General features: G+C 38.8%; 1 protein-coding gene across 1 annotated transcript in view; it reads right to left on the bottom strand.

Moving 5' to 3' along the window:
• Positions 1–22510, bottom strand: part of LOC125841950 (uncharacterized) — a 29833-nt gene that overhangs the window by 5233 nt on the left and 2090 nt on the right. Inside the window, exon 3 of the mRNA XM_049521138.1 lies at positions 15558–15628. Coding sequence (XP_049377095.1) covers positions 15558–15628 — 71 coding nt within the window. The remainder of the gene's footprint in view (positions 1–15557; positions 15629–22510) is intronic.

Genomic DNA, 22510 nt, shown 5'->3' with positions numbered 1-22510 from the left:
ATTCTAAAATTCTTCTAAATCTGAGACTCAATACTTGCCCGTTTTTCATTTCTTTTGAGTTTGGCAGATGATAAGCGTCGAATCCCTAAATACTTCGGTTTTCACCAACTAAAAGGCTCCCAAACACAGTTCCCGATACCCTCTCTCTCCTACTTCCTAGGAGAGAGAAGTCCATCTTTTCCGGTTACTCCCACCCGAATCAACCCTTTTCTTTCAAGCCAACAATAATCACCCACTGTGATTATTGATAAACCACTCTCCGATAGAATGGAGGAAAGTCGAATCTATTTCAATGCAGGATTTAAGTCTTTCGATATCACCAGATGGGATGATGACAAAGTCGAATGGTACGAATGGGTAGAGAGAAGCAGAAAGATGATGCACAGATCAAGGTGGACTAGGTATCAAGAACCTTAAATATCAAAGCAAAGCACTCAAGGTCAAGTGGCTATGGAGGTACCATCAGGAGGACCAAGCCCTCTGGTACAGGGTAATCAAGAGCAAGTATGAGCAACTGAACACATGGGTAACTAAAGAGGTCAACATCCCCTATGGTATTAGCCTCTGGAAATCCATTAGAATATTCTGGCAGTTTCTCAGTAATCAATTAACCGTCAAAGTTCGAAATGGCAGAAAAACAAGTTTTTGGATTGATAAATGGATGGGTACTGTGAGCCTTAAAGATCTCTTTCCTGATATCTTTGTTTTGGCTCAATACCAAGAGAAGACTGTTGCTGAAATGTGGTCACCACAAGGATGGAATATGATCTTTAGAAGAAACTTGAATGACTGGGAAATTCCCAGAATGATTGAACTTTTCAAACTACTGGAGAGTTTCCAAGGAATCTAAACAGGTGAAGATTATTTATGGTGGCATGGTCATAACAAAGGAAGATACAGGGTGAAGGAAGGATATAAACAAACAAGTCTTAGGGAGAATCAAGACTTCAAATGGCCTTGGAAGCAAATCCGGAGAGTCAAAGTGCCACAAAAAGTGGCATGCTTCACCTGGCTGCTAGCCAATGAAGCAGTTCTGACATTGGACAATGTGGCCAAGAGAGGTATATCTCTATGCAACAGATGCTCCTTATGTGGTAAGGATACAGAGACAGTAAAACACCTCTTTCTACACTGCAATTTCACTGACCAACTGTGGCAGATTTCCTTAATCTCAGAGGCATTTCCTGGAGTATGCCTAGTAAGATTGATGAAACTCTTTTCAGTTGGGAGGAGGCTGGAGTTGGGGCTACAAACAGAGAAAGATGGAGGATGATCCCTGCTTGTGTATGGTGGACTATATGGAGAGAGAGAAATGATAGATGTTTTGAAAATAGGGACAACAACCTGCAGGAAGTCAAGCTTAAATGTATTTTGTTGTTCTGTTTTTGGTGTACAAATGTCTACTCCAATGACACTGAATCAATCATAGACGTTTTAGGGTCCATCTAGTTCCTGGTTTAGCATTGGAAAGACTATAATTTTTTTTTTTTGATTTGCACCGAGTGTCCGAGTCTCTTTGAGCCCCGACTAATCCCGGGGGTGCACAGGCCCTCGGCAAGGAGTTTCCCGCAAGTGCACCACGGTTAATTCAGGTTTTACCCAGTCCGATGGCCCTCAGAAATTGTTTGCACCTAGTGGGTTTCGAACTTGAGACCTTGAAAGGGAGCAAACCCCAAGGCTCAAGTCAATTGCCAGCAGGCCAACCCCTGAGGGTTTGGAAAGACTATAATTTTTTTCTTCTTTTTTGTAAATATGGTTTTCAGTACAAAGTACTGACTGAAATACAAATATTACTAGTGTAAAAAAAAAAAAAAAAGATGATGCACAGATCTTCTATGAGTAGGAAGGCGATGGAATGGATCTGCCAATGCTTAAGAGAAGCATCCGAGGAGAAAAAGGAGAAAAGAAGATAGAGAATGGGTTGAGCATGAGTCGGAGCACTACTGTACAAGAAAGCATAATATACATGGGAGGTTCATAAACATCATAACATTATATACAGGGGGAAGGTCTGGAATTACAATACCAGAGTTGGCATTGAATGCTGGGTGGTTGGACATTGCTTTGAAGATTGACAAATTCATTAAATATCAGCAGGTAAAGGTGAAAATACCTAGCACTAGGGTGGTCCTGGATTACCCCTAAGCTACTGCTATTCAAGATAGTAAATAGCAATCCAGGAATTTACGCAATGCAAAGATAAAAAATATGAGGGGTATGGTAGAAATCCTAGATAAAATAGGAGCGCAGGAAGGCGATCTTTTATCTAGATGCCTAGTAGAGTTTTATAGTGAGAAACCTGCAGAGAGGCCAACTCTAGCAGATTTAAAAAGATCGTCGTCTTCTAACTGGAAGAATGTCTTCAGAATAAACATATACGAGCTGAATGATAAGAAATTTCTGTTTTGAGTTTCCATACAGAAACATGGCAGAGCAGACTATACAGGGCCAGTGGAGATGGAACACGTGTAACCTTCATCTCGAATGGTGGACACCAACAACAACCTCTATTTCTAAGTCTGTTTCTGTTAAAGAAACATGGATCAGAGCAGTGGGGATTCCCCTTCACCTATGGTCAAAGAAGGTCTTCCAAGAGAAAGGTGAGATCTGTGGAGGTTGGGTGGCTACGGAGTAGGAAACAAAATTGAAAAATCATATGAAGTGGGCGAGGATCCTGGCTGCAAACGATGGTAGAAAAATCCCGAAAGAGGTGGCTGTGTCGCGGAATGGCATAGAATTCTACTTTCAAATCTAGCCGGAATGTTCGCCAAGATTTGAAATTATGCTGGAAAGCGGTAAGGGGAAAGAAGATACCTTTTACCCAGTCCAGCGATTTAACCAAAGGGTTTAGGGGAGAGGATCTGTGATGTTGATAGCGAATCCCGTCAACTTAGGAACTTTCCAACGCAGTCGCGCGTGGCCCCTGCAAATAAAGTCACGATGTCAGCTCGTGAGGGGCACGTGAGCCATTTAAATGAGGGGTATGTCAATCATTTAAAGGAAATCTTAAAGAAGGGTTATAACTTATTAGTCTAGGCCAAATAATTCACAAGCTTGGTGCATAGGCCCAGATGTGGCGGCCCAAGTTATTGTTAACAACTTTCAAGGGGAAATAGAAGGCTTGTTGACAGCCAGAGATCTTTCGAATGCGTCGAGGAAATAAGAGCACAAAGAGTCGTACATGGCAATTCTCAAGTCACTGAGAACAGTCCAACATTCGCAAGGATGGTGAGAAAATCCGCAGAGATAATGAAGGATAAAGAAACTTCGATGGAGATTGAAGACACTAATAAACAGGTGGAAAGCAATCAAGAACCAAGTGAGATCAATCACAATAACAATAGGGTAGTATTACAAAATCCTATTACAGAGATAGTCAACCGGGAAATTGATGAAGCAGAGCCTATTATGTCGCAACAACAGTTCATAATGCAGGGGAAGGAGAAAGAAACCTCGAATTGGGTACAACAAAACCTAATTAAATCGGGGAAAATCTTCGGGGTTGATTTTCAAGGCAACGAGAAGGAGGCCATAGAACTATTGTTAAGTTCAAAAGCTCAGGGAACAGAGGAAATGGGAGGAATGCAAGTACTAGTTGCAGATGAAGATAAAGCTAGTCTCTTGGAATGTTAGGGGACTAAATGGTAGAGACAAGAGGAGATTGGTGAATAGTATGATATGGGGGTGGAAGGCAGACATCATGTCTTCAAGAAACAAAACGAGAAGGCAATGTTATAGAGGTAGCCAAACAGGTCTGGGGAGGTAGATGGATCAGACAAGCATACTTAGAGTCCAGCGGAACAAGAGGGGGGATTTTACTGATGTGGGATGAGAAAACTTGGAAGGGAGAAATTCTGGAAATAGGGGCATACTCTATCACCTGTAAATTTGAGTCTCAAACACAAGACTTCAAATGCCACATTACAGGAGTATATGCTCCCAATTGTTACAAGGAAAGAAGATTAGTGTGGGAAGAAGTGGGTGTTGTAAGAGGTTAGGTGGAAGGGTCGTGGGCAGTTTGTGGGGATTTCAATGTAGTTAGATACATATCTGAGAAGAAGAATTGTACGAGCAGAACTAGGGGGATGAAGGAATTCTCCGACTTTATTGAAGACATGAAACTAGTTGATCTACAACTAGAGGATGCTACATACACCTGGTTCAAAGGGGATCAACATGAAGCAGCCTCCAGGATTGACAGAATACTAATTTCTGAGGACTGGGATGACAAGTTTCAAAATCTAAAACAGATTCCTCTTCAAAGGCTGAGCTCTGATCATATACCAATAGCTTTACTTGGGGGTTCTTGGGAAAGGAACAAAGGCAATTTCAAATTTGAAAATTGGTGGTCGAAAGCTGAGGGTTTCATTGATATAGTTAGGGATTGGTGGTCATCTTTCAACTTCACTGGAAGACCTGACTATAGATTGGCATGCAAACTAAGAGTTTTGAAGAGCAAACTCAAAGAATGGAGGAAGGGGGAAGAGGGAAACTTGACCATTCAGAGGAAGAAACTGTTGGAACAGATGGCTGACTTATAAGCTGATAGGAAGGAGAAAACTCTCACTATTGAAAAATCTGCATTAAAAGATGAGTTGCTGCTGAAGTATAAAGAGTTGATTAAGGAGGAAATCTCCTGGAGGCAAAAATCAAGGGCTCTTTGGCGGCTGAAAGAAGGTGATAAGAATACTAAATTCTTTCACAATACTGCAAATGCACACAGAAGATATAACAACATTGACCAGCTTGTAATACAGGGAGAAGTGACTCAAGAGCCAAACAGAATTAATGAGGAGATTGTTGATTACTACACTAGGCTATACAAGGAAACTACTCAGTGGAAACCTAGGTATCAAAATGAACAATGACCAGTCATAACATAAGAAGAAAGATAGATGCTTCAAAGTAATTTTGAGGAAAGTGAAGTCCTGAGGTGCTTAAAGTTATGTGCAGTTGATAAAGCAGCAGGTCTAGATGGCTTTACTATGGGGTTCTTCATTACATGTTAGGATGTGGTAAAGCAAGACATCATGGACACTTTCCAAAACTTCTATGAGCAAGAAGAATTTGAGAAGAGCTATAAGGCAACATTCATAGCTCTTATACCCAAGAAGAAAGGTGCCAAGGAGTTGAGAGATTTTAGGCCAATTAGCCTAATTGGCAGTATATACAAACTGATCTCTAAAGTCTTGACTAAGAGACTAAAAAGGGTAGTAGACAAGTTGATAGACTCCCAACAAATGACATTTATTAAAGGGAGGCAGATAATGGATGCAAATCTGGTTGCAAATGAAGCTGTTGATTCAAGAAATAAACAAAAGAAACCTAGGGTACTCTATAAGTTGGATATAGAAAAAGCTTATGATCATGTTAACGGGAAGTATCTAGTGAAGATGCTGGAAATGATGGGTTTTGGGTAAAAGTTGCTGAATTGGGTGAAATATTGTATCTCAACAGTTAGCTTCTCAATTCTCATCAATGGTAATCCCGCAGGATTCTTCCAAACACGAGGACCCAGACAAGGTGATCCCTTGTCCCCTTTTTTGTTCCGGAACACTATGGAAAGTTTAAATAACATGATAAAGATAACAAACATGAGAGGGTGGTTAAGGGCTTTGAGGTGGCTAGAGAAGGTACTGACAGCTTGGAAGTTACACACTTGCAATATGCAGATGACACTTTGATATTTTGTGATGCTGAGTAGGAACAACTTAAATATCTAAGAGTGATTCTAGTCTTGTTTGAAGGTATATTTGGGCTGCATATTAACTGGAGAAAGAGTGTGATGTACCCTATTAATGAGGTGAACAATATGAGAGGGTTAGTTTCAATCTTGGTAGGTGAAATAGGAGCACTACCAACTACTTACTTGGAAATGCCTTTAGGAGCCAATTCTAAATTCCATAGAAATATGGATCAGTGTCATTGAGAAGTGTGAGAAGAAACTAGCCAAGTGGAAGACAATATTTATCCATAGGTGGTAGATTGACCCTGATCAACTCAGTACTTGATGCTTTACCAACCTATATGATGTCCCTCTTTCCTATTCCAACAAGGGTCATCAAGAGGTTGGATAGGATTTAGGAGGAAATTCTTGTGGCAGGGTAACAAGGAGAAGAAAGCTTTCACTTGATAAAATGCAAGGAAGTGATGACTGGAAAAAAGAATGGAGGGATGGGGATAAAGAATTTACAGATCCAAAGTAAGGCCCCAAGTATGAAATGGTTATGGAAGTATTCAAATAATAACCAATTGTTATGGAGGAAGGTGATAGGAGCCAAACATGTGGAAGAGGACAACTGGCTTACCAGAGAAGTGACAACTCCTTATGGAGTTTGCCTCTGGAGGTCCATTAGGAGTCTATGGAATGAAGTTAAAAACAACTCAAAGATAAAAGTCTTGGATGGAAGGAAGACCAGATTTTGGAAAGATAACTGGCATGAGAGTGGTAACATGGAAATACTTTTCCCAGACATTTACAACCTAGTCCTGTCCCAACAAAGTACCATAGCAGAGCTATGGTCTCCACAGGGATGGAATTTCATTTTCAGAAGACATCTGAATGATTGGGAGATCATGAGAGTTGCTGAATTTTTCAACTCGGTGGACACTTTCAATGGTTTGCAGACAGGTGAGGATGTTCTATGGTGGACAGGTGATGGCAGAGAAGTGTTCAAAGTCAACAAAGCCTATAAAGATTGTTAGAATATAAATAGGTTTATACAATCCTATTAGAATAGGAATAGGTTTATACAATCCTATTAGAATAGGAATAGGAATAGAAATAGAAATAGGAATACTAAATAGTATCCTACTTGGTAAAGGATTGTATTCTAGGGTCTATAAATAGGGTCTCAATGTAATAATGTAGACACAACAACAATTCAATAATATTCTTTTCCTATATTTCTCACATGGTATCAGAGCCTCTACGAACTTGGTAGAGAATTAAAGAGCCTCCGCTGCTGGCGGGTGGCACCCATATATGCTGCCCGTCTGGCCAATGATTATGTTAGCAAAAGTTGGGTCACCGTGTATCTATCTGGTGACTATTTTCTCACATCTAATTTGTGTAGCACTGTGCCATCATTCCGGTGACTACTTTCTTATATCTAATTTGTGTAGCACCGTGCCATCATTCCGGTGACTACTTTTTCATATTTAATTTTTGTAGCACCGTGCCATCATTCTGGTGTCTACTTTTTTGTGTAGCACTGTGTCATCATTCCAGTGACTACTTTTTCATATATAATTTTGTAGCATCGTGACATCCTTCCGGTGACTACCTTTTTTTTTGCATATCTAATTTGCGTAGCACCGTGCATCTATCCGGACTACTTTTCATATTTAATTTGTGTAGTACCGTGGATTTTTCCGAACTATTTTCTCATATCTGAGTTGCATAGCATCATGTGTCTTTTCAATGACTTCTCAGATTTGATTTGCATAGTTCCATTCGTCTTTCCGGTGACTCCTCAAATCTGATTTGCGTAGGGTTGTGCCATCATTCCAACCCTACCCATATTATTTCTCTTTTTCAATGGGGTCGTTCCATCAATTCGAACTATCCTATATAATTTCTATTTTCTAGTTGGGTCATGACATCATTCCGACCCTACCCATATAATTTTATTTCTTAGATTGTGACCACTTTTAGCCATCAAATCTAATACTCCGGCATATGAGCATGTTCTAGCTAGTTTTTTCGGTGACTTGTTTAATATCGACTGTCTATTGATTCCAACATGAACCATGTACTTTATACTAGATTTTGAGCACTTACAATGTTCGCTGCATTGTGAAGAAGTCTATATGGAGCAACCACCTAATGTTGTTGCTCAGGGGGAGTTTAGTTGCCTTGTATGTTGATTACGTAAGTCACTCTATGGTCTGAAACAGTCTTTGCAAGCTTGGTTTGGGAAGTTCCAACACTGTAATTTTATCACTTTGTGCTTTATCGGCATTATGCATCAAATTCAGTATTTCATGAGAAGATCAAGCACATTGAAATTTATTGTCAATTTTGTGAAGTCGAGTGATCAACTTGCAGATATCTCACCAAGCCCCTCATCGGTCCTCGTGTTAATTACATTTGTAACAAGCTAGGTACATGAATTGTATGCACTAGCTTGAGGGGGAGTGTTAGAATATAAATAGGTTTATACAATCCTATTAGAACAGGAATAGGTTTATACAATCCTATTAGAATAGGAATAGGAATAGAAATAGAAATAGGAATACTAAATAGTATCCTACTTGGTAAAGGATTGTATTCTAGGGTCTATAAATAGGGTCTCAATGTAATAATGTAGACACAACAACAATTCAATAATATTCTTTTCCTATATTTCTCACAAAGATGATGGACCAAACAAACCAGTCGGGTACAAATGGCCTTGGAAACAAATATGGAAGAGTAGGATACCTCACAAAGTTTCATGTTTTGTCAGGTTAATGGCTAAGGAAGCAGTCCTTACTCAGGACAATGCCATGAAGAGGGGATATCCTTGTGCTCCAGATGTTTCCTATGTGGTGAAACAAATGAGACTGTCAACCATCTATTTTTACATTGCAGGTACACCCAACAATTGTGGAGAATTTTTATCAGCCTGAAAGGCATTCCCTAGACCATGCTTAGGGAAGTGACTGGGGCCTTAATGAGCTGCGAGGGAGAAGGGGTCCATGCAAAAGACAAAAGTAGATGGAGAATTATCCCTAGTGCTATATGGTGGGCTATCTGGAAAGAGAGGAATTCAAGATGTTTTGAGAGCTTAGTGAACAGTGTGTGGAAGTTAAAACTTAACTGCAATTCTTTTTCTTTTTCTAGTTTTTTGGTGTAACCAGTTATACTCAAATGACACTATCTCTATTATTGATGTCCTAGACTCAATCTAGTCCTAGAGAAGTGAAATTGGGAGTACATTTGTATATAAGGTTTCAATACAACCCATGTATTGTTTTGTGATATAATACAAGTTACCAAACTAGCGTTTGGCCATAGATTTCCAAATATTTTTGACAAATATTTTTGACAAATATTATGTGTTAAAATTTGGGTGAAATTTTACCATGTGTTTGGCCATAGTATTTGGGAAACATATTTCACTTTTTTAGGAAATATGATTTATATCCATAAGTTTTAAAAACTATCAAAACTAACCATAGGTTTGTATTAGAAGTCAATTGGATCTTCGTTGCAACAAATAACAAGTAGTGTCCATGACACTAGAGCAATATGGTAGTTCGAAGTGAGTGCAACAAGCATCATTCCATACATCGTGAAGTAGATAAAGAACATGATTTTGTTACCCTGAGCCGATTGTTCATCATTTTCATCAATAATCATATCATCACTTTCATATTCACTGAATATTTCATCACTACTTTGGTGTTTACGTAAAAAAAAATTATGTAATACAATGCAAACTACTAATATAGAGGGTGTTTTTGCAAAAGATGAAAGTTTGGTATAGAATTAAATTTTTTAAAAGATCCCAAATAATGAGATTTGGCCCAAATACTAGTTTTTTCTAGTATTTGTGAATTTGGATTATTTGCCAAAAATATTTGCCAAATAATGACAAATTGTATAACAAACACTATTTGCCAAATTTTCCTCCAAATATTATTTGGGAAATCTATGGCCAAATGGGTCACAAGTTAAAAAAAAAATCCCTAAATACTTCGATTTCTTATATTCCCAGGGTCAAGGAAGTCTTAAATCCATGCCTGTCCACATGTCAGCTATTGATGCTTGTTGAGAAAAGCTGTATAATTCTGGAAAGAGATGATTGGTGTGTTTTCTCCAATCCAGACGTCATTCCAACAGGAAATTTTCATTCCATTCCCAATTTTGAAGCCTATTCTTTGTTGGAAAATTGGCCAAAGGTTTCAGATAGATCTCCAGATGTTGCATCCATAGGGAGTAGTCACTTCCTTTGTTGTCCATAACCCCTCTTCTCCATAGTTAGCTTTAGTAACTTGTTTCCAAAGTTGGTTGTCATCTATATTCAATCTCCACAACCACTTCATAATCAAATGTCTATTGTGCATCAACCTGTTCCTGACTCCCATTCCCCCTTTCTTCTCGTTTTTTGTCAAAGTTACCCAAGATGGATTTTCTTCTTGTCATCATTGCCTTGCCAGAAGAAATTCCTCCTTAAGGCATCTATCTTTTCTATCACATAGATAGGGGCAGGAAAGATAGACATCATATATGTGGGTAAAGCATCAAGCATGTTGTTGTTCAAAGTCAATCTTCCTCCCATAGAGATATATTGACTTCTCCAGTTGGTTAGTCTTCTTTCACATTTTTCTACACCTCATTCCATATCTCTCATATTTTCTCTTTGCACCAAGAGGCATACCCAGGTATTTAGTAGGAAGAGTTCATGTCTCTCCTAAAATATCAGCCAAGGATTGAATATCAGCCACTTCATTGATACGATAAATGTAGCTCTTTTTTCAATTAATGTGTAAACCTATATGGATTCAGAAAGGATGACAATCACTTTCAATAATAGAATTTGTTCTTTGGAAGCCTCACAGAAAACCAGGGTGTCGGTGGATGATTTCTAAGTCGTTCATTGTACTGGGAATTGCTTGGGAACCTTTGACCCATCCATTTAATTTTGCAGTCTATACCATATTGCTTATGCCTTCCATAGCTAGGATTAAGAGGAAAGGAGACAAGGATCTCCTTATCTCAAGCCTATGTAGGAAGAGAAGAAACCGGGGCTCTGTTGACCAATACTGAGAATTTGACTATGTTGATTCAATGTTTGATCCACCTTATCCACTTGGAACCAAAGCCCATCTTCTGCAATAGTTCAAGACAGTAGTTCCAGTTAAGATGGTCAAAAGTTTTCTGGATATCTAGTTTGCATAGGATTTCTGGCAAATTGCTCCTCTGTATTCCTTCAACACATTCATTTGCCATCGTAGTAGCATTCATGATTTGTCTTCCTTTGATGAAGGCCATCCAACACCAAGTTGTGGGTTACTTTTTTCAAGCTTTCTGCTGAGATTATGGAAATGAACTTGTAGACACTCCCAATCAAGTTGATTGGCGTGGAATCAGTTGATTCAATAGCACCCACTTTCTTTGGAATTGAGCTACAAATATAGCATTATATCTCTTCTGAAAGAAACCTACATTATGAAAAGTTTTGTACTACAACTACTACATCTGAACTAATCACTGCCCAACATTGGTGGAAGAGTATAACCATCTGGTCCTAGAGCTTTGTCTCTCATATAATTTGACACAGTCCAAAATCTGTTGTGGTTCAAAGGGGGCCATCAACATCAGGTTGTCTTTTGCAGTGACCGTGGGACAGTTCCTCCTATCAAAGTGTGGTCTCCATTCCTGTCTCTGAGTAGAGAACTCATAGAAAGAGATTATTTCTTTCTTGATGTTGATTGGGTCCGTCAAAGTTTCTCCTCTTCCTATTAGTTTATATCAATGGTATTTATTCTCCTGTGTGCATTGGTTGTCCTGTGAAAAAATTGGTATTATCTATCTCCTTGTTTTAGCCCCATAGTGCCCAGGATATTTGCCTCCAAGCAGTCTCCTCATGCCTATCAATATCTTCAAATTCCATTGATAAAGCTAGCCTCTTGGTTATTTCTTCTTCTGTCAAAATCCTCTGTTCTTGGATCTCCTCCAATTATGCTAACTAGTTTGGTATGTTCTGTTTCTGTAATTCCATATTACCCTTGACTATTTTACTCTATTCCTTTAATTTCTCCTTCATAACTTTCAGTTTGAAAGCCAAGATATAGTCAGGCCTTCCTGTGCAGTGGAAAGACTCCCACCAGTTCTTCACTTTGTCACCAAAATCTTCAGTTTAAAGCTACCAATTCTCAAACTTGAAATAAGATTTATCGAGTTCATAGTCACCACATTGTAGCATCAGCGTTGTGTGATCTGAGGTCACTCTAAGAATAATGAGTTGTCTTATATTCCTAAATGTGTGTCCCATCCTTCTGAAACTAGGAATCTATCTAGTCTAGCAGCAGCTGCCTATCTATCCCCCTGTTTCCAGGTGAATTGACCACATGTTAAATCCAAGTCTATCAACTCCATGTCTTCAATGAACTCGGAGAAGTCTGTCATTGATTTGTTAATTCTATTGCAGTTCTTCTTTTCTAATGGATGTCTAACCGTGTTGAAATCTATAGAGACAACCCATGGACTTGAAATCAGACCCCTAGCTGATGCTATTTCCCACCATGCCTCTTCCCTTTCCATTATGTCATTTGATGCATATACTCCAGTAAGATACCAAGCGAAGTCCTGATTCTTACCTGTAATCGTTGTAGATTACAGGTACAGAGTAAGAGCCTATACTGCTGATCTCCCCTTCCCAAACTCTGTTGTCCCACATTAGGATAATCCCTCCCCTAGTACCACTTGCCTCCAGTTGAGTATAATTAACCCATCTAATCCCCCATAAATCTCTTACTATTTCCTTGATATCCCCCTCCATTTTTTTTTATGACAAGGGAAATTCGCAGCCGCTACCCTTTGGGTGCGCACAGGGTAAAACCCCCGCTCCTATGCAATAGCTTGCAAACCACATAGGAGAGGTAACCCGCACTAGGCAAGCCCGGTGCGATGAGCTCGACCAAGAAGGCAAACCCCTTGCTTTAGACTCTTGGAAACAAATCACATCAGCCTTCCAGGAAAGGATGAGATTTTTTATCAATCCCCTCTTTTTTATGTTGATTAGAGTGAGCCTTCCACCTAAAGATAAATACTATTTTTCCTGGGGGATCAGTTTCTTCGCACATGTCTAGAACTCATTGACTATCATTTGATCATTGTTTTTAACACTCGGAGGAAGTCCCAAATATACAACAAGGAATTTCTCAACGTTACATCACAATTTCAGCCAACTCTTCAATATTACTATCAATATCAACACTAAACAGGTGACTCTTCGCGAGGTAAGCTTTCAAACCTGTGACAGCTTCAAAGGCCGAAAAATCTCTCTGACAAGAAGAAATCGTTCCTTCTTTGCCTCACCCACTAACAGTGTGTCATCAGCATGCCAAATATGAGAGATGGCCACCTTTTTGTCACCATTTCCTTTAACCTTAAAGCCAGTGATCCACCCCAACCTTTCTGCTCTCTTTTCTTTTTTGATAACCGTGGAGGCTGGGTCAGCTTGTGCGCACCTCGACTAACTCCATGGGATATTTGTCCCCTCTCACCAGCAACAAGTATCAGGTAACTAACTCTATTTACTCCAGCTACAACAGATGAGAAGAAATCACCAAGTGCTTTTGTATCTACTGATATTTGAACCTGAGACCTCATGGTTCTCGACTCACTTCATTGACCACTAGGCCATACCACTCTTTTAGTTGTTTTGAGCATCAAACTTAAAAAATTTCCATAACCATTACAAATAAATAAGGGGGTAAGGGGGATCTCCATAAACAACATCTGCTCTGATTCATAAGGTGCTCATGATCCAATTGGGCCAGTATTAGAGGATGGCTATTGTTTTTGGGTTTTTTAAATTTATTTTTGGATGGAGGGGGTAAGTAAGGGGATAGGATAGCAATGTAATTGCAACCACTAACACAAATTCTTGAAGAAGAACAGTTTAAGCCAATATGGTTTCAGGGTGTCAGAAAAGAGGCAACACATTATGGAAGTAACCCTATTCTAACTCCAACTTTTTCCACCACCCTCTGCCCACCTCCACCATAAACCACCACAACCAACTGAAAAAATATAAGCTGATCCGACAACATCTTGTATAATAAGAGTAAATTCCTCCAACATTGCAACATACTGAAGCAGTGCACAGGATGGACTTCAATCATAATGACTCAAAAACCAACTAATTTCACATGAAGTACAACTTAAACTCTCTAATTTATTTGAAGAGTGCATAATGTTTCCGATATCAAAATTTAGGAAAAAACATGAGTGCTCAATTAACTCTGAGAACATTTGATAATTGTACCATTTAAATAAAACAACATTTCAGAATTTTGAGAGAGATGGATTCTGACCCGCAACAGTTTTGAGAGATTTGTTGAAGGAGGAGGGGGGAAGGGAAAGGTGGAAGGTGTGGAGGAGGAAGGGTGGGAGGTCGAGGGGTGGGGAGGGGGGGGGGGGGTCGAAGAAAAAGAGGGTGAGGATAAGGACAGGTGGCGAAAGAAAAAGGGGAGGGGGATCAGAGGTTCAGTTCTGAAACATTTTGACGAAAGAAATGAGAGGAGCAAGAGAGAGTGTTTTTCTCATATTTACTGGAGAGCCCGTGTAAACACATGCCCAATATGTGTTACTCTATTTATCTCAATTTTATACCGCATGGATGGAATTAGGAGAGTCAACTAAATTTTTTTTATGATTTTTAAATTTTTTAAATTATTAATTATTGGGATTTATAGTACTTTTAACTTAATTTTCAAATAATACATGTTACTTCCTCTTTTCCAAATTATGTGGCACTAATAGAATTCGAGAGTCAATTCGATTTTTTATGTCTTTTAAATATTATAAGTCTAATTATAGTGATTAATGATATTTTTTATGAAATTTTCAAATATTTAGCTAATTTAAAAAAATACAAACAAATAAGTCAAGAATTCTTTTGAGAACACCTGAATGGATTTGAGCTCCACCAAATGCGTCTCAGTACCTGCCAAATGTTACCCCTTTCAACATTATGTAACCACATGTGTTTTAGTGTCATTATCATTTAAGTTTCTATCTTGTTTTATAGCCAATCATGTTATTTAATTTTATTTAAAATGACCCAGCTAACTGTACATGCCAAAGCAGACATGTCGACCTGCTGCCTACTTTGGCATGTAAACTCCCTCTTATAATATTATGCAATTTTCAAATATATAACAAATTAAAAAAAAATACAAACAAATAACTCAAGAATTTTTTTGAAATCACCTAAATGAATTTGAGCTCCACCAAATGCATCTCAGTAGCTGCCAAATGTTACCCCTTTCAAGATTCGGTAACCACCTGTGTTTTAGTGACATTATCATTTAAGTTTCTAACTTGTTTTTAAGCCAATCATGTTATTTAATTTTATTTAAAATGACCAAACTACCTTACATGCCAAAGTAGACATTGACCCACTGCCTGCTTTGGCATGTAAACTCCATCTTATAGTATAGGTAAATAAATGGTTTTTGTATTTTATAAGTTATTCTATTTCTATTTTTATAAAAAAAAAAGATTACACATATCACCATTTCATTTAACCATCTGACATCAGCAAAGAGAGTCTCAAGCGGGTGATCTAACAGACAGATGTTCATGATACAAATTTCTATCAAGAGAAGGTGTCAAATGATCACTGGCACATTTAAGGTGTCTATCTGACCGTGGTGCCAACTTCGGGTGTCTATCCATTGTTACTCCTTTAAGTCTAGGATATCTCTGTATTGCTTTAAAGATCATTGAAATACTCAATCTAAATAAACACACTGATTGCAGCATGAATGGAGGATATTTTCTTAAAAGTTTTTCACGTTAAGAAACGAAATAAGTGAAAGTGGGAAACGAGTGTCACCTAATTCCTTAATCTGCACCCCAGCTAGCAGCACAGCTGGTACATAAGCCTCCAGTGGATCAAGCTGTTTCCTAGTTATCAAATCAAAAATTAAAATAATAAAATGAACACGACAACTCAATTTAAAGCTTAAAAAAGATCACAAAGTATCACAGGCTTATAAAACTAAGTGAAAGCACATAGGACAATGACTTGAGCAAAAGATAATTTTACCAATCACGGTAGCTAAGTAAAGCAGATTGGCAGATGTGAAGCTAGGCAGACAGGTGATGGAAGTTAATGAAGATTGCAGAACATTATGGAACAGAGTCTCCTGACATCACTAAGTTATACAAGCTATTTGAGCCTATGTTCTGACGTGAATACCAATAGTTGTGAAAACACAAAAGTTAGCAATCCTGTAATTCAGTTGAGGAAAGAACGGAAACTGTTTTTTTCTGATGTGGGGACAAAATTTTGCCTTACATACAAGTTTCATCTTTGGTAGCAGACAACAACGCTTAGGACCCAAAACTTAGCACATTTTAAATAGTCAACATCACTTGGGGAAATTAGTTTCGCTAACTTCACAAAGCAGGCCCAAGATTCGAAAATTTGACTTGAGAATTGAGAGGGGCATGGAAGAAAGAAATGAATTAACTTCATTCAAATTGCGGGATAAATGAAATCAGGGAAAACTTGCTTGAACTAAACGAAATCACTATCAATGCTTCGCCTCTTTCATTATCATACTAAAAAGATACCTTCTTTTTTTCATTTTCACTAAAATATTCCTAGTGCAAACTACCGATTTCAATTAAAAAAAAGACCCAAGTGCAAACTCAAGTCATTAAATACATCATCAAATTTATTGTTATTAAAGAAAACCATATAACTGTATTGGACTGAAACTGACTAACGCACGTGGCATGCGGAGGAATGGACACTTGGCGACAGGGTACAATTAAAAGGTAAGTTTTGTGAAGATCAACCTGTCGGAGAGATATCCTCAGAAAAGAGAGAAGAATCGTGCTGAAGACAAGGCAAAGGACCAACCCCGATGACATGGACAAAGAGACAAAGGGAACAAAGACAGTTACATTCTGGTACAGAGGCACAATCAGAGCTAAATTGGTCACACCGGAGGATGGAGTGTTGTAGATTGCGATCAATAAAGTTTGGAAGCTTCATCCCAGTAAGATTTCAATCAATTGTTGAGGATAAAGGAGAGGACTCCGATTCTTCATCCTCTATCCAATTGGAGCCATACGGGGGGTGGAACGAACGGTACTCAACTGGCAGCCCGCCAGCTACAATTCTCTGAAGCTGTACTTCAGGCCAGCCGACGCTGGCGGAGAAAAAAGATTATGAGGGCAATAGGAGCGTGAAGCAAGATAAGACACTAAGACGCTATCCTATGTTCCTCCTAGCTCTAAGGATGGTAAGGTTTTTGTTACTATGGAGCAGGATGACCTTTAAGGAGCAAGAAATTTACTGGAAGTCCGCACTAATTGGGGGTATGTGATTGGTGACACTCCATATGAGTTAACAATGGAAAATTTTATTATAAATGCTTGGAAGTTTGTGACCAAACCCTACGATTTTGTTGCATAAGGGATACTATATTTTTCGGTTTAGAACTGTCGAAGATTGTGAGAAACTTATGTAAGTTGGTCCCTATACATTCTTCAACAAACCTTTTGTGCTACAAAATTGGAGTATCGATTTCGAGTTTAACCCGGATTACCTAAGAAGATTGGGGCCAAAAATCTGAGAAACTTTAGGCCTATCAGCTTGATAGGAAGCATTTACAAAATTACATCCAAGCTTTTGACTGAGAGACCGAAGAAAGTAGAGCACAAATTGGTGGATGCACAAAAAATGGCTTTCATCAAAGGCCGACAGATACTGGATACCATTGTAATTGCCAATGAATGTACTGATGCTAGGATCAATATTAAATCCCCTGGTATCCTATGCAAGTTATACATTGAGAAGGCTTTTGATCACTTGAACTTCTTATTGGGGATGGTTAGGAAGATGGGGTTTGGAGAAACTTGGATCAAATGGATCCACTTATGCATAAGTACAACTATGTTTTCAGTACTTATCAATGGCTCTCCAGTTGGTTTCTTCACTTCACAAAGTGGTCTGAGGCAAGGGGATCCTCTATCCCCATTTTTGTTCATCATTAGCATGGAGGGTTTAAATAACATGGTACAGAGAGCTTAAACAAACAACTGGATCAGAGGGTTCAAAGTAAGATCCAGGGAAGACAGTAACATGATGATCACGCATTTACAATATGATACCTTGATTTTCTGTGAAGCAGATATAAATCAAGGAAGGATGCTAAGGGTGATTTTTATTTTATTTCAGGTCATCTCTAGTGCACATCAACTGGATAAAAGTTCTATTTATCCATCTAATGAAGTGGGTTCGGAGACTGTCCAGCATTCTTGGAGGTAGAATTGGGGAACTTCCAACAACATATCTTGGATTACATTTGGGGCCAAAAAGCAAGTCAATAAATATATGGACTCAAGTGTTGGAGAAATGGAAAAAAAAGTCGGCAGATTGGAGAAACCAATACTTATCCATGGGAGGAAGGCTGACCTTGATAAACTTTGTATTGGATGCAATGCCTTCCTACATGATGTCTCTACTTCCATTCCCTGCCAGTGTTATGAAAAGGTTGGATTCCTTAAGAAGGGACTTCTTTTGGGAGGAGAACAGAGAAAAGAATAAAATACATCTTGTCAATTGGGAGTCTTGTCTAACCAGCAAGAAGAATGGAGGTGCTGGAATTAAGAATTTGAAGATCCATAATCAGAGTTTAATGATGAAGCAGATATGGAACTTCAACTCAGATGACCACCCATTATGGAAGAAGGTTATCATGGAGAAATATGGTTTGAATGGAAGATGGACAACCAAAGTGAGCAATAGTCCTTATGGAATTAGTCTCTGAAAATCCATAAAGAACTTGTGGCCCAAATTGCTAACAAAAACCATGTTCAGCATTGGTAATGGAAGGAAAGTAGATCTATGGAATGATAAATAGATAGAGCAAGGCCTCCTAAAGCAGCTCTATCCAGACGTATACTCCCTCAATCAACAACAAACAACAAAACTCAACAATTGAAATGGTTTGGGGTGAGGAGGAGAACTTGAGTTTCAGAAGACTTTAAATGATTGAGAAATTGATAGGCTAGCAAGCTTTTTCAGAACTTTAGAACAGCTCAAAGGAACATCAATTGAGGCAGATTACTTGATATGGTTAAAGAATAAGCAGAACAAATTTACAGTGAAAGCAGCATACAGAGTATTCACAACCTCAAACTTGGACTGGGAAGATCATCTGGAGGGTTAAGATCCCCCACAAAGTTGCATGCTTCTCTAGGTTACTAGCTAGAGAAGTTGTACTCACACAAGATAAACTCATGAAGAGAGGTGTCAATCTTTGCTCATGGTGTTTTCTATGTGGTAAGGAAGCAGAGACAATCTCTCATCTCTTTCTTCATTGCAGCTGGACTGATCAGTTGTGGAAGATTTTTCTGTAACGACTCGGAAAATGATAGATTGAACTAGAGCCTTAATGTTTGGGTTAGTGTGACTTTAGGTTGACGTCTAGGCTGTTTTAGAACCTAAGTGGGGCAAGGTTGAAGCCTAGGGTGCAAGTAAGGGCCTAGACTAGCAAGATTGAGCGAAAGAAACCTTGTTCTTTGAGGGGCTGTTTTGCGATGGGAGTACTTGATCGCCCAAAGGATTGGGCGAGTCGTCCTTGTGCTCTTGTGATCGCCTAGTGGACTGTATATTTGGCCTAGGTGCTGGACCAAAAGGCAAGCTAAGTGGTAGCTCGCCAAGCTGATTGGATTGTATTATGAGTTACTTCCTTGTCTTGATTTATTGTATATGAATGTGCCTTGTCCATGGTGACTTCAAAGAAGTACTTAGTGTGGGTAGTAGTATGGGATGCTACTTGCACATTGCACAAGTATGACTTAGAGTTGTCTTAGATGTTGGTCTTAATGTGATGATGCGACTTATGTATTGTTTATGTCTCTTATGTGCTTTATTGTGTAAAAGTGGAAAGGATGAATGGTAAGTTCACTTATGGTGACCTTAAGGTGGTGCCTTAGTGTGGGTGGTGGTATGGGACATTATCCATACATTCACAAGGTATAGCTTGAGGGTTACTTGAGGTGAAGGCTTAAGGTAAAGGTAAAGGTTTATATGCCGATCTTGTTCAAGTGCGAAAATGTGACTTGTATATGGGTTGTGGCTTATATTATGCCTCTTCTATCAATGTTCATGAAGTTTTTCCAAATGGCATAAAAGCATGACTTTCAATTCAAATGTCCCTTTTTAAGCATGTTTTTGCATGGTCATCATATTTAGTACTTAATTGTGCTAACCCCATTCTTCAGTTTCTCTTTCTAAGTGTAGGGTTTGGAGATATTGGTGTTCTATGCTTGAGGAGTAGGTTTCCAAGGTGCTTGAAGATGAAGACTTGGTGAGTCCTCATAGTTTCGAGGACAATACCCACTTTGTTCCTTTATGTCTTTTAGTTTATGTTGAAGCTTTTGTATGGGCCAAGTTCCCAATGTTGTATTCATAGTATTAGATGGTTTGAGACATAGTGTACAATGTCTAGAAAGTCTTCCGCTAGCTTTTTAATGGAAGTCTTTTCGATTGTAAAGGAAAGTTTTTAATTCTTCTCTATTTTCCTATGTTCTTATGTTCAAGAATGTTATGAGGCTTGTATTAGACCCCCTCGGGGTCGTGTACGCCGTGTTACAACTAGGGGGTGCTCCCGGGTCGTGACATTTTCATTAACTTGAGAGGCATTAGCTGGACTATGCTGGGAAGAGTATCTGAGGTACTGAAATGCTAGGACAGTGATACCAATCCCTCCAATTAGAAAGAGAGATGGAAAATTTCCCAGCTTGCATTTGGTGGATTGTGTGGGAAGAAAGAAACCAAGTTTGTTTTGAAGACAGAAACTAAAGATAACATGATTAAGGCTTTTCTTTTTTTGGCGTAAACATAGCTTAATGGAAGAGTTAGAATCAATTTTTGATGTACTAGATTCCTAATGAGAAGATTAGGGAGCTTATTTTTTTTCTCATCTAGATGTAAATATGGGTGACTACACACCCTTTGTGTAGTTTGTTATTAATACACAAAAATGTTACCTGTTCAAAAAAAAATCCCCCTTTGGATCACGTTACCATGCCTTCCGGTGGGCTATTGGTCTAGTGAAGCATTGAGTAAGGTTGCGAGTGACACTGGGAAACCCCTCTCACTGACAGTTTCACTGCTTCAATGGCACGAATTTCATATGCTAGAGTACTAGTTGAAGCTGATCAATGGCCACTCTTGGAGTCTATTGAAGTAATGATACCAACTGGATCTTTTCATAATTGAGTATGATTGGCATCCAAAATTTTGTTCTGAGTGTATGACATTTGGCCACAAAGTTGAAGCATGCTGGAATTCTGAAGTGGAAGCACAGGAAGAGCCTAAGTCCTAGGAAGTCAACAAGAAGAGGTGCAGGAACAGAAAACCTAAAAAAACCTAGATATAACTGGAAAACAAAAGGTGTAGCAAAGCAGGATGAACCAACTACTAGTACATTAGTTGTGGATAGACGGAAGATAGCTGAACCTGCCAATATCACCATCTCAGCTCAGTTCAGCCTCCTGAAGTTCTACAAATAGAGGTGCATGTGAAATGTGAAGGTTGCAAATGGCTATGAAGCTCTTCAAGATGAGGGGATCACTCACACTGGAGACCCGAGGGATACCCATCTCCCTCAGTAATTATCTCCACATGGAACATACAAGGGCTTAGCCAACCTTTGAAAGAGAAAGAGTTGAAGCTCTTTCTGCAGAAGAAAAGATAGAAATAATGGGAGTTATTGAAACTAGAACTAACATGCAAAAGTCTGGGAATATTTTTTTTTGAGAATGGTAACAGTTAATCTATATATCCACTGGTACACTACATCAAAATATGTAGTCCCCCTTCTAAAGTATTACAACTTACATCTTGAACATCTATTTGTTGTTCATCAACAATATACTCATTCTAGTGTCTCTGATGCAAATGATACTTTTTCAATCTACCTAACTATTGTCTATGCCAAGAATGGAAGTCAGAATAGAGAGGAGTTGTGGAGGGACCTAATTCAAATTGGGAATGATATCTAGAAGGCTTGGTTTCTAAGTGGGGACTTTAACAATGCTTTGGCTACTGAATACAGAACTGGATCCCATGTTGTGCCAGGAGAGAATCAAGCTTTTCAGGGTTGCATTGACACTTTGCAGCTAACGGCTTTAAGACAAACCGGGAGACACTTCACTTTTAGCAATAGACATCAAGATGGGAGTAGAGTATACTCCAAACTAGACTGGGCATTGGGCAACTTTAGGTGGACAGTGGAGGCATATGGAGGTTGAGTTTTTGAGTCCAGGAGTATCTGAACACTCACCAATCCTTATCCAAGTGGACACAAGACTGCCCTCCTGGCCAAAATCTTTCAGATTATTCAAAATTGTTTTAGAGCACCCTGAGTTTGAAGGGATTTTAACAACTATTTGGAATAGAAGGTACACTCATACAAGAATGTTTCAATTGTGAAGTAAGCTCAAAGTATTGAAAGTTGGACTGAAGGATCTTAATGTATAGTCATCTTTTTTTTGTTTTTCCTTTTCGAGTCACCCCTCAAAGAAGAAGCTGTGGCAAAGCTTGAGGATGACGAAGACATGGAACAGTCAAAGGAAAAAGATGGAACAAAAACAAAGAACAGCAAAACAAATTGAGAGTAATAGATCCAAGGATTTCATAAAGAGTTGGAGGAAGAACGTGGAGAAACTGAATGGTTTAGGGAACTCCCAAATTTATAGACATCAGAAGAGGGTTGTTGAGGTCGCTTGGGACTATGTGTTGTAGATAGGCCGAACACATGG

This window comes from Solanum stenotomum, chromosome 10 (assembly GCF_019186545.1).
Source record: "Solanum stenotomum isolate F172 chromosome 10, ASM1918654v1, whole genome shotgun sequence".
In the NCBI taxonomy this organism is placed as follows: Eukaryota; Viridiplantae; Streptophyta; class Magnoliopsida; order Solanales; family Solanaceae; genus Solanum; species Solanum stenotomum.
The sequence above is the reverse complement of the archived record's forward strand: the minus strand, read 5'-3'. Positions and strand labels throughout refer to the sequence as shown.